General features: G+C 42.0%; 1 protein-coding gene across 2 annotated transcripts in view; it reads left to right on the top strand.

The window, feature by feature from the left end:
* USP13 (ubiquitin specific peptidase 13) overlaps window positions 1-12,205 on the top strand; it is a 129,450-nt gene that overhangs the window by 39,989 nt on the left and 77,256 nt on the right. For both annotated transcript variants that reach the window (XM_065942361.1, XM_065942362.1), the window contains 2 exons: window positions 3,496-3,638; window positions 7,040-7,224. In XM_065942361.1, the coding sequence (XP_065798433.1) occupies window positions 3,496-3,638; window positions 7,040-7,224 (328 nt within the window). The remainder of the gene's footprint in view (window positions 1-3,495; window positions 3,639-7,039; window positions 7,225-12,205) is intronic.

Here is a 12,205-nt window from a genome sequence, read left to right as displayed (position 1 = left end):
GAACTACCTCTTAGGCGATACAGGGATCACAGAGAGAGAGCGTCTGGGACTCAGTAGGGATCTTAGAGCCTGAGCTCTAATGCCTCATTTTAGACTGAGGAACTCAAGTTGTGGTGCGCTTGTAGTTGGTTAGCAACCAGCTCCCTGCGCTGTAGTGGTTGCCGATTCCAGTGGTGTAAATACTCCCACCGTGGCTGATTTCAGGCTAACATGTCACCAATGCAGTGTTGGGAAGAGACGTGTAGTAGGACACTGTCACCTATGGTTTCCACTGCTTACATAATGCGGATATAAGTGACTTCCAAAGCGTATAGATTAGATATTAAGATAGAGTAACACAGCTAGGGAGTGAAGAGTTTTAAACATCTTTTGCCTTTAAAAAATATGTTTATTTGTGAGCCTATAGAATTTAATTTTTAATAACGGCCATGCTTAACAGTTTTCTTGGAGAATTTCTTAAAATTTAGCAATCAATTCCGTGAGCCAGTTTGAGCCAATTCCAGAACACCTCTGAACTTGTGATAATTCATAATATAAAATAGGATAATGGATCCTGACTTTCAACTGTGATCCATAAAAAGGGTCTCTAAGTGATTTTAGATGGTATTCTGAAAATACTTATTCAGTGTTTTACAGTGTCCCAGACGATTAAGGAAATTTTGTTGAGTGTCACCAGGAAGGAATCTCAAAGAAAAGAGAGAATATTACATCCGAATCATTGTGCATTACAAACTAGAACACTTAAAGATCTAATGGGTTGGAGAAGATTCAGAAGAGGACAGGGAAGGGATCAAGGTAGTCAGTGAAATAGCAGGGAGATTATAACAGGCCAGAGTAAAAAGATGAGGATTTGTAGCCAGGAGTGCTAAGGCAGCATGGCCCAAACACATAAGCATCAGGGAGCTCATGATGAACTCAACCTTGTTTTCTAGGGACATTGCTGGAAGGGAGCGGAAGATGATTTTTGATAATTGAAAGGAAGCAATAATTATATAACACTGCTTATGGGAGATGAATGGGGATATTTTTGGAAAATATTGAGAGAGGGGCAAGATAGGGAAAGGTGATTAAGAGGTATACACTACTAGGTATAAAATAAATAAGATAGAAGGATATAAGGTCCAGCACAGGGAATATAACCAGTTATTATAATAACTTTAAATAGAGTATATATTACAAAATATCAGATTACTATGTTGTGCACCTGAAACTAATATAACATTGTAAATCAATTATGACAAAAACTTCTATCAAATAAACAATCCCCCCCCACCGCCCGCAAAAAAGGAGAGGTTTAAATATATTTATGAATGCCTGATTGCCTGATCTGTAATGGAGTGTAAGCTTTTTTTTTTTTGGTAATGGAATGTAAGCTTTTTGAGGGCAGGAGCCTTTTCCTTCTCCTGACCATGCCTAGCCCAGTGGTGTCAATTAGCAGTGTTCAGTACATCCTCAGAAAGTTTTAAAAGCTGGAGAAGGGTGGGCTCTAATGTTCACGGCAGATCACTGCCTACTGGGCAGAGAAGAGGGAGCAAGAGTGGGGGAAAGAAGACCTTAAGGCGGCTGTTGTGTGGCTGGAATGATGGTTGGGACTAAGATGGGTGTGGCCGAAATTAAGAACAGGTAGATTGCAAATAGATTTTGGATGTAGGACTGATAGGAATTGCTCATGGCCTGGGTGGGTGTGGGATGGCAGTTGAGGCCTCTGTTATCTCTTTTTTTTCCCTTGTAGTTGTTTATTTTATGTTTTTTTTGGAGTATAGTTGCTTTACAATGTGTTAGTTTCTGCTGTACAATGAAGTAAATCAGTTGTGTGTGTGTGTCTTTGTGTGTGTGTATATGTATATATTTATCTCCATTCTTTAGATTTCTTTCCCATTTGGTGGTGATGGTGGTTTAGTCACTAAGTCGTGTCTGACTCTCTGTGACCCCATAGACTGTAGCCTACCAGGGTCGTCTGTCCATGGAATTTCCCAGGCAGGAATACCAAAGTGCGTGGCCATTCCCTTCTCCAGGGCATCTTCCTGACCCAGGGATCAAACCCTGGTATCCTACACTGCAGGAGGATTCTTAACCAAGTGAGCCCACAGGGAACCATAGAGTATGTCTGTTAATCTGTTCTGGGGTCAGTTGTCAGTGCTACCCAGAGGAAAACATTCTGTATGAAGTTCAGCTAATTGTGCAGGAGGATAGTGATATAGAATATACATTTTTGTTAAAAAATTGGCTTTTATTATATTCAGAATTGACTGAATTGAATCCATCATGAATCCATCATGACTATCTCATTTTAAAATATTTTTATTACCCCACAGCCATCACCCCTCTGCCTCTTATTCCCCTAGCCGCTGGCTATCACTAATCTGCTTTCTGTCTTTATGGATTTGCCTATTTTGTACATTCCATATAAAAGGAATCATGGTTCTTTGTGGCTGACTTTTTTTAACTTAGCATACATTTTCAAGGTCCATCTAGGTTGTAGCATGTATCGGTACTTCATTCTTTTTTATTGCTGATTACAGTTCTTATGTCAAAATACAATACTTTATCCATTTATCATTAATGGGCATTTAGTTGTTTCTACTTTTGGCTGTTATAAATATTGCTTCTGTGAACATTTGTGGATAAGTTGTTGCGTAGACCTCTATTTTTATTTATTAATACCTTGAGTGTATACCTCAGAATGGAATTGCAGGGTCATATGGTAGTTCTGTTTAACCATTTGAGGACCTGCCAAATTATTTTCCCAAAGTGGCTGTGCCATTTAACATTCTCATCAGAATATGCTTTTAAACAGAGCTAGAAATAGCTTCAGCATTAAGCAAACAGTGAATAGTTGTGAGAGGCCTGTGTTCAGGATCAACGGGGTTTGGGAGAAAGTAGAGAGTCTGCCCTAGCTGGTGGTTAGTTGGTGCCAGGCCGGACATCACAGATTTGCTCATAATGGCTGGTCTGGCACAGAGACATCTAGGCGTGTCCCCATCCAAGGTCACATTTGCACCAGATTAGGAAATGGAGCCATGCTGCTTGCATTCCATTCAAGTGCCCTTGACCACTTGTCATTGTGTGATGAGCTAAGGATATTGGATATCTTGGTGTATGTTTGTTAGGAGTAAAATATACCACTTGGGTAAATCCTAGGTATTCCTGTTGCTAATTTCACCCTTGTAAATTGTTCACCGTATACTTTCCACTCCACTTGCTAAGAGACAGAAATTGTTAAGTCTGACTTTTATGCTTGAATTTACAAACTGGATTTGGTTCTTTGCTATCTTGTGTCATTGTTAATACTACAAATTCCAGGCCAGGACAAAACCTAGCTAGACCCAGGGGGAAAGTGCTAGAGTCAGGAAACTAACATCTTGCTCTCGTGGTAACTAAGCTGTTTGAATTTTCTTGACTTAAGTTGTATTTATTAATAAACTTTAAGATTCATTTTACGAAAGTTGCTGTTCTCAAACTGTTTTATGTATTATATCTCCTTTTGTCTTGTAGGTAACAATTGCTTGTGATGCAGTTCTCAGCTCAAAATCTCCATACAGAAAGCAGGACCCAGATACATGGGAGAATGAATTGCCAGTGTCGAAATATGCCAATAACCTCACCCAGTTGGACAATGGAGTCAGAATTCCTCCAAGGTGAGAGTCAGCAAAATGGAACTTTACTGCCTAAGCCTGGCCAAAGGATTATTTATTTTTCTACCTCTTCACTGAATTAGCAGTTATATGTGTTCTTATCAGTTGCCTTTTATAAAAATAAGCTCAAAAATTCTCTCTGGAATTATCTATACCTTTGTAGTAGATGCTGACTGTGGCCAGTCCCTACCCCAGAGCCCAGCCCATCCCCACCCTAACGCATCTGATTGCAGACACCTGCAGCTCTTTCTTAGTGGCTTTCTCTATACTGGAGCCAGGTAGGCTGGTGCATGGGATAATCAGAAACGCTGTGAAGTCATGCTCCCTCCTGTCCTCCTGGAATGGCCCCCAACCAGGGTCTATGGAGTGGAAGGATGAATACCTAGACCCCCACCATCAAGTGGGGTAACCGTCTCCTGGAGTTCCGCAGCTGGACTGAGCCCCACTGGCCCAGGGGGTCATCTGCTTGTTGACAGTCTCTGGCCTGGCTGCCTACCCTTTCAGTCTCTCTTCCCTCAACTCCCCTAGGATGCTCCTGGGATCACCTCCTGGACAAGCCATTTGCATTCAGATCTTTGTCTGCCTCTAGGGGGAACCCACGGAGAAGGCAGTAGCAACCCACTCCAGTACTCCTACCTGGAAAATCCCATGGACGGAGGAGCCTGGTGGGCTGCAGTTGATGGCGTTGCTAAGAGTCAGAGGCAACTGAGCGACTTCATTTTCACTTTTCACTTTCCAATTTCATGCATTGGAGAAGGAAATGGCAACCCACTCCAGTGCTCTTGCCAGGAGAATCCCAGGGACGGGGGAGCCTGGTGGGCTGCCGTCTATGGGGTCGCACAGAGTTGGCCACAACTGAAGTGACTTAGCAGCAGGGGGACCCAGCTACAAAGACTTACAACAGTCTTTGGTTATCAGGTTTTGGCTGGAATGCTCTTTAGGCTTCATTGGCACCTCCTGTAATCAGAGGCAGGTGTGTTTCCAGAGGCAGGAGCTAGAGGGAAAGAGCAGGTGGATTCAGAATGTGTTCAGAATGGTAGGACCCTGACTGTGCTACCTTCTGCTCTGTGTGGTCTTAGGGAAGGCTCCATACCTCTGGGTCTGTTGTTCTCTTTGATAGTGGGGATAGTAATAATGCTGAAGAGTGTTTATTAGAATTGCATGGTAAGACTTCTGTAAAGCCCTTGCCCCATACCTGGCATTTAACCTTCACTGAAGTTGTTAATGCAAAGAAAGAGGAAAACAGTAGACAGGGAAAGAATAGAGATCTCGTTGAGAGATTTGGAGAGATTCAGGGAACATTTCATGCAGGGATGGATACGATAAAGGACAGAAACAGTAAGGACCTAACAGAAGCAGAAGAGATTAAGAAGAGATAGCAAGAATACACAGAAGAAGTATACAAAAAAGGTCTTAATGACTTGATTAAGTGGTGGTCACTTAATGATGTGGTCACTCACCTGGAGCCAGACATCCTGGAGTATGAAGTCAAGTGGGCCTTAGGAAGCATTACTAAGAATGAAACTAGTGGAGGTGACAGAATTTCAGCTCAGCTATTTCAAATCCCAAGAGATAATGCTGTTAAAGTGCTGCACTCAATATGCCAGCAAATTTGGACAACTCAACAGTGGCCACAGGACTGGAAAAAGTCAGTTTTCATTCCAACCCCAAAGAAGGGCAATGCCAAAATATGTTCAAACTACTGTACAGTTGCGCTCATTTCACATGCTAGCAAGGTTATGCTCAAAATCCTTCAAGCTAGGCTTCAGTAGTACATGAACCAAGAACCTCCAGATGTACAAGCTAGATTTTAAAGAGGCAGAGTAACCAGAGATCAAATTGCCAACATCCATTGGATCATAGAAAAAAACAAGAGAGTTCCAGAAAACATCTGCTTCATTGACTTCACGAAAACCTTTGACCGTGTGGATCACAACGAACTGTGGAAAATTCTTAAAGAGATGGGAATACCAGACCACCTTAGCTGCCTCCTGAGAAATCTGTACCTCAGGTCACAAAGCAACAGTTAGAACTGGACATGGAACAATGGACTGGTTCTAAATAGGGAAAGGAGTACATCAAGGATGTATATTGTCATCCTACCTATTTAACTTGTATGCAGAGTACATCATGCAAAATGCTGGACTGGATGAAGCACAAGCTGGAATCAAGAAATATCAATATATTGAAGTTGATGTATCAATTTCGGGTGAAATATTAATAACCTCAGATATGCAGATGACACCACCCTTATGGCAGACAGCAAAGAGGAACTTAGAATATTGAAGAGGGTGAAAGAGGAGGGTGAAAAAACTGGTGTGAAACAACATCAAACAAACTAAGATCATGGCATCTGGTCCCATCACTTCATGGCAAATAGAAGGGGAAAAAGTGGAAGCAGTGACATTTTCTTTTCTTGGGCTCCAAAATCTGCAGACGGTGACTGAAGCCATGAAATTAAAAGACTTACTCCTTGGAAGAAAAGTTATGACAAACCTAGACAGCATATTAAAAAGTAAAGACATCACTTTGCCAACAAATGTCCGTATAGTAAAAGCTATAGTCGTGTACAGATGTGAGACTTGGATCATAAAGAAGGCTGAGCTCCAAAGAATTGATGCTTTCAACCTGTGGTACTGGAGAAGATCCTTGAGAGTCCTTTGGACTGCAAGGAGATCAATGCAGTCAATCCTCAAAGAAATTAACCCTGAATATTCATTGGAAGGACTGATGCTGAAGCTCCAATACTTTGGCCACCTAATGCAAAGAGCTGACTCATTGGAAAAGACCCTGATGCTGGGATAGATTGAAGGCAAAAGGAGAGTGGGGGCACAGAGGATGAGATGGTTAGATAACATCACCAACTCAATGGACATGAATTTGAGCAAACTCCGGGAGATAGTGGTGGACAAACGAGCCGGGCATGCTACACCCATGAGGTCGCAAAGCGTTGGCCACGACCTAGAGACTGAATAACAACAACAGCAGCAAAGTGTTTACCTGTCTACTTAGATTGCCAGTGTGGTAGGGTTTTGTTTAAACTAGTAGTGAAGCATTACTACTAGTGGTTAATACTTTAGAACCTCAGCTGTTTATACACATGGGATCTTTCATAATTTAAATCCACTCAGGCTTTACTGTCTCTCATGTAAGGAATTTTAAGGAAATGACCTCTCTTCCTACCCTCAGATTCTGTGTTAGTTTTCTAAGGTAAAAGAGCTCTCTTGGAGGACTTGGCCCCCGTGTGAGTGCTCCTTCTGCTTGGAATGGGTCTCTGTTATTCCATGACCTTCTCCTGTGACCCTGCGTCCCCCCAACTTGAAGCACCCCGTCTTCTTGGATGTTAGTTTTCTCATCACGCCTTGTGCTGTGGCTGTGCTCACTGTCCTCTGATGATTTCACAGTGGCTGGAAGTGTGCCAGGTGCGACCTTCGGGAGAACCTCTGGTTGAACCTGACCGATGGCTCCGTGCTGTGTGGGAAGTGGTTCTTTGACAGCTCCGGGGGCAACGGGCATGCGCTGGAGCATTACAGAGACACAGGCTACCCTCTCGCTGTGAAACTGGGGACCATCACTCCGGATGGGGCCGGTGAGTGTGACTTTACCAACCCAGGCACCTGCAGTGGCTCCCTCTCGGATTAACTGGTGTCTTCATCTCTGGGGTTGGAGGGCATAAGCTCTGGACTAAGACAGCCCAGGTGTGAATCCTGATTCTGCCTCTTATTAGCTGTGAGATCTTGGGTCAGCCTCCGGTTCCTCATCTTGAGGATAATCATGGTACCTCCCTCATAGGTTTGTTAAGGTGCATAAGCATTTAGCCTGGTGCCCACAAAACCTGGTAAAAGTTTTTTGCTTTTGTATCTTTCTGTATATCCCTTGGCTAATGGCTCAGTGGGAGAGAATCAACCTGCCAGTGTAGAGATGCAGGTTCAATCACTGGGTCAGGAAGATCCCCTGGAGAAGGAAATGGCAACCCACTCCAGTATTCTTGCCTGGGAAATCCCACGGACAGAGGAGCCTGGTGGACTCCACTCCACGGGGTCACAAGAGAGTTGGACACGACTGAGCGACCAAAAAACAAAGAGGAGGACAGAAGGAGGACTCAGGGCTTGTGAAGTAAATGTGCATAATCAAACTCACCATTAGACTAGTAGGGTCTAGAGTCCATTAGGCGGATTAGTGTCATTATGGAGTAGATGGTTGTTCAAGATGCTGGGTGTTCAGACCCCTTGACGTCAGTGGGCAGTGACTGTGTCCAGTACAGAAAAGGGTTAGAAGCAGTTCCTACTTATACTGTCAGCTTCAGAACTGGTCCTCTTTGGGCTCCCACACTGTACGTTAGCTTTTAGCCATGTTTGGGCAGTTAATTCCTTCCACCATTGGGTGAGGGAACAGATAACTTATATCAGGATAGATAATGAGAAAACTAAATACTGAGCTGTGGCCAGAAGAACCCATCATCTCGGTGTCACTGACATTTATGAAGCGCCGACCTGGACCCACACTCAGGATAGTCTTCTCCAACTGTCCAGGTGTTAAGTACTTTAAGGTAAGAGGATATTTTTTTTAAAGGACAAATGTAGACATTTGTCTTTTCTTCTCTGTTATCTTTCTTTGACTGAATTTTGTTTGTTGTTGTTGTTGTTTTTAGTCGTGTCTCTTTGCCACCCCATGGACTGTAGCCCGCCAGTTGGATTTGGGGTGACATTGCTCTGTTGAATGACTGGTGTACGTGGTAACCATCACTGTCCTTTAGGGTCTCCAGAGAGAAGGGTTCATAACATAGGCGTTCTAACCAAAGCAAACGTTGGTAACCATACATTTGTTGTCTATGTCTGTGAGTCTGTTTCTGTTTGGAAATAAGTTCATTTGTATCATCTTTTTAGATTCCACATGCAATGATATGTGATATTTGTCTTTCTCTTTCTGGCTTACTTTACTTGGTATGGTAATCTCTAGGTCCACCCATGTCGCTGCAGAAGGCAATATTTCATTCTTTTTATGGTGAAGTTATATTATGTAGTGCTTTGAGACCAGTTATTAGAAGTGCAGCTCTCAGAACAACCTGTTCAAAACTAAAATTATTTATGTATGGAACTTTGTTCTAAAATTTCAGTTGAGCTTTGTCATCTTTGAGTTCCATACAAAATCTTATACTAGGCATGGATACTTTGGTTAAATGAACCAATTAGTCTTTAAGTATTTAAATAATTGTATTCTATTTAAATATATGTTAATAATAAAGGCAAGGATTAATTCTATTCCCTAAGCATCTTTAATTTTCCAGAACCCTTTTTTTTTTCCTAAGCATGAAACTTATTTTCAAACTGTGATTTAGAGTTCATCTAAAGTGTCTTTCCTTTAATTTGAGACAGGAGACTTAGGGTGGACTGTTTGGATCTCCTTGCAGTCCATGGGACTCAATAGTCTTCTCCAACACCACAGTTCAAAAGCATCAATTATTCTTGTTCCCCTGTGAGATGTTACAATTTTGCTTTTCTGATGAACATCTTTGTATATATACAGGTCTTTGGGTGTTTGTCTAATGATTTGTTTTTAGGACAGATTCCTGTGAACAAAGAGTTGAACCTTTAAATTTAATTTTCAGTTGCTGAGTTTCTCTCTTAGACAACTGTGGTAATTCATACACCCACCAGAAATGTATGAGAATACCCATTCCAACAAATCTTTGACAACTTTTCATATTCAGAATATTTAAAAACCTTGGCTAATCTGTTATCTTGTTTTAATGTGCTTTATAGTGAGGCTGAACTTTTTCATAGTATTCTTGGTTATTCGTGGTTCTTAATGTGAATTTCTTTGGCCGATTTTCTAGTAGGTGTATGTGTAGGTATTTTCCTTACCAGCTTTTAAAAATTTCTTAACCATTAAGAATATTAACCAATTATCTGCCATAGTTAAGTTTTGTTTTTCTTGTAGGGGAGGGTGACCTTTCAAGATTTTCTTTATCATGTAATTGAGAGTATTTGTATAAATGCTACTTTTCAACCATAGAAAACATAAAACATTGTCAAAAACAATGTGAAACGTCAGCTATGATGAAGGTTCTTGAATTCACTTAGCTGAGAAAATGTTCAGTTTTTGAAAATAGATCAGGATTTGATTCCTGTTTATCTTATGCAGAGTTGGTTTTAATGCAAGTAATTATTTTCAGTCTAATTGTCATATTAGTTTATTTGTTGTTGTTGCTACTGTTATTCAGTTGCCAAGTTGTGTCCGACTATTTGCAGCCCTCTGGATTGTAGCACGTCAGGCTTCCCTGTCCTCCGCTATCTCCTGAAGTTTGCCCAAGATAGTTTATGGGAGGTATCAATTCTATTTTTGTTTCTTTTAAATCTGTTTAATAGATTGCAACGTGTAGCTTAATGTTTACTTATAAAAGCCAAATAAATTAACGAAAACATGTGAAGTTTCTTCAAATGTCTGACGATGGGCTTTGTGGATGTTGAGGCCCAGGAGGGCAGGATTCCCTCTGTCCGGGGCAGGGCGGCCGCCTCCTTATGAAGGGACTCCTGTTGACAGCCTAGCTTCCACACTCGATAGGCTTACTGAGGGGCTAGTTCAACTCACAAGAGCCAGAGTCTGTAAGTCAGGGAGTTTATTTTTTCGTTTCTAATGAGAACCACAACTGCCTGTAAGTGGGATGTTTATGTCAACTTGACCAGTACATTCCTTCCCTGTGGGAAGCTGAATTATATTTAGACTATTGCTTAGTGAACATGGAATCCACGCAGGTTGTGAACTCAGATATTTAATGGTGGTATGATCCAATCACCCTGGTTTCCTTCTCCCCAACAAGGATATACCTGTTCAGTGAGAAACTCCTACTCATCTTGACATCTCAGTCTAGAATTAGTTCTTCCAGGAAGCCTTGATCCCCCAGTCATGGCCGTTGTCGTGGCTGGGTAATAAAAGTGGGCCCCCTATCAAATTCCACTCTGGTTCCATGGGTACGGCAGCAATCAAAATAAGAAACAGATCGCCATACAAACAAACGAAGAGCTCTCCTCTGTGGGAGGAGACATTCTTTGGCAGATCGAGGTTGAGGTTGGTGGGAAGGGAATGAAAAAGGTTGGAGGCAGGCGAGGGTGTTTTTTTCTTTCTTCATGGAAGTTAGTTTACCTAAGAAGAAGCCTCAAAGCCTTGGTAATTGCAAGAGGGTCTTCTGAGATGCCCACGGTGAAATGAATCAGTGTCATTTTGGTGGGGGGGCGGCTCTGAAGAGCGCTGGTACCATAGTCCTTTCTGTCTCCATGCAGAGGAGAATTCAGTGAGAGCAAAGTGGCAGATAAGAAGTGATTTATTAAGAGTAGGATGCTTGTGAAACTTACAAGCAGGGGGGAGAGAAATGCCATGTCCTGAGAACTTAGTGGGCTGCAGTTTTATAATCAAAGGAAAAGTGGGGAGAGGGAGAAGGCCTTCTTTGTCTTTCTTGAATAGATGTCACATTTCCATCATCAGTTCCAAGGTGGGGCCGGGAAGCTTACTTGTCCCTGTGTGGTTAGGCCAGGATTGTCATATATAGAATTTTGGAAAAATATTTTCAAGTTTTAGTACAATGAGGGTTTTTCATTTTGAAAAGTCACCTTTCCATAAATAATTATTTTTGTGTGTGTGCACAGAACTTGTTCTAGGGATCATTAATTTATTGAGTTCACTGGGCAGGATTTTGGGTCTCATGCCACCATTGTTTTACTGTTTTGGGGCTTGTCCCTTGCTTCTGTTGCATGGGTTTTTTGGTAACCAAGCCTGCTTGGTTTTGTGGTTAAGCAAACCTGCTTTCTTGAGTAATCATTAACTTACAAGGATCTCCCATATTTTTTACTTACAATCCCCCAATGGGACTAACTGTTTAATCGTCCATTTTGTCCCATCATTCTGTTCCTATCAGTGGCAACTGTGAAATCACTTATCCCTCTGACTCTGCCCAGCTCAGCACCATCTCAAGGTGGTTTTTCTTACTTGGTCATCTTCACCACTGACCTGGGCACCAGTCCAAGGGTTTGGAATCAAGGATTGACTACTTCATTTTAGGTTTGACCTGGCTTGTACCCCTCTGAGGTGCTTCTTTGCTGCTCCACTGTGGCACTTTTCACAAGACAGCAGACCCTGAACGATAACGTTGTTGTTCACTATCATATCTCTGGGATCCAGCAAAGTCCCTCACGCATAGTGAGTGTCAGTATTTGTGCAGTAAACAGATGGAGGAAGACAGACACACCAATAAAGTTTGTTCCTCTGATTTACCTTTTTCTTCTTCATGTCTCTTTTACTGACATCTTTTTCCTCTTTCTTGCTTTCCTTTCCTGACCACAGTCTAGATTCTGTTTGGTCTGGGATTTATGCTGTCTAAAGTGATAGTACACACCTCTGACCTCATTCATTTTGTGTTTGGCTTTCTAGATCAATTGCTGGAGCATTCTCTTGCTTCTGTTCTTTTCCTGTCTGTGGAAGGTACTCCATGGGTGCAAATATAAACTCATGGTGAAGAGAGGCAGTTTGGGTGAACAGATCACACTTATTCTGGAGAGAACCTTTCCTCTGTGGCT

The sequence above is a fragment of the Muntiacus reevesi genome, chromosome 8, assembly GCF_963930625.1.
Source record: "Muntiacus reevesi chromosome 8, mMunRee1.1, whole genome shotgun sequence".
In the NCBI taxonomy this organism is placed as follows: Eukaryota; Metazoa; Chordata; class Mammalia; order Artiodactyla; family Cervidae; genus Muntiacus; species Muntiacus reevesi.
This window is presented reverse-complemented; position numbering and strand designations above follow the sequence as displayed.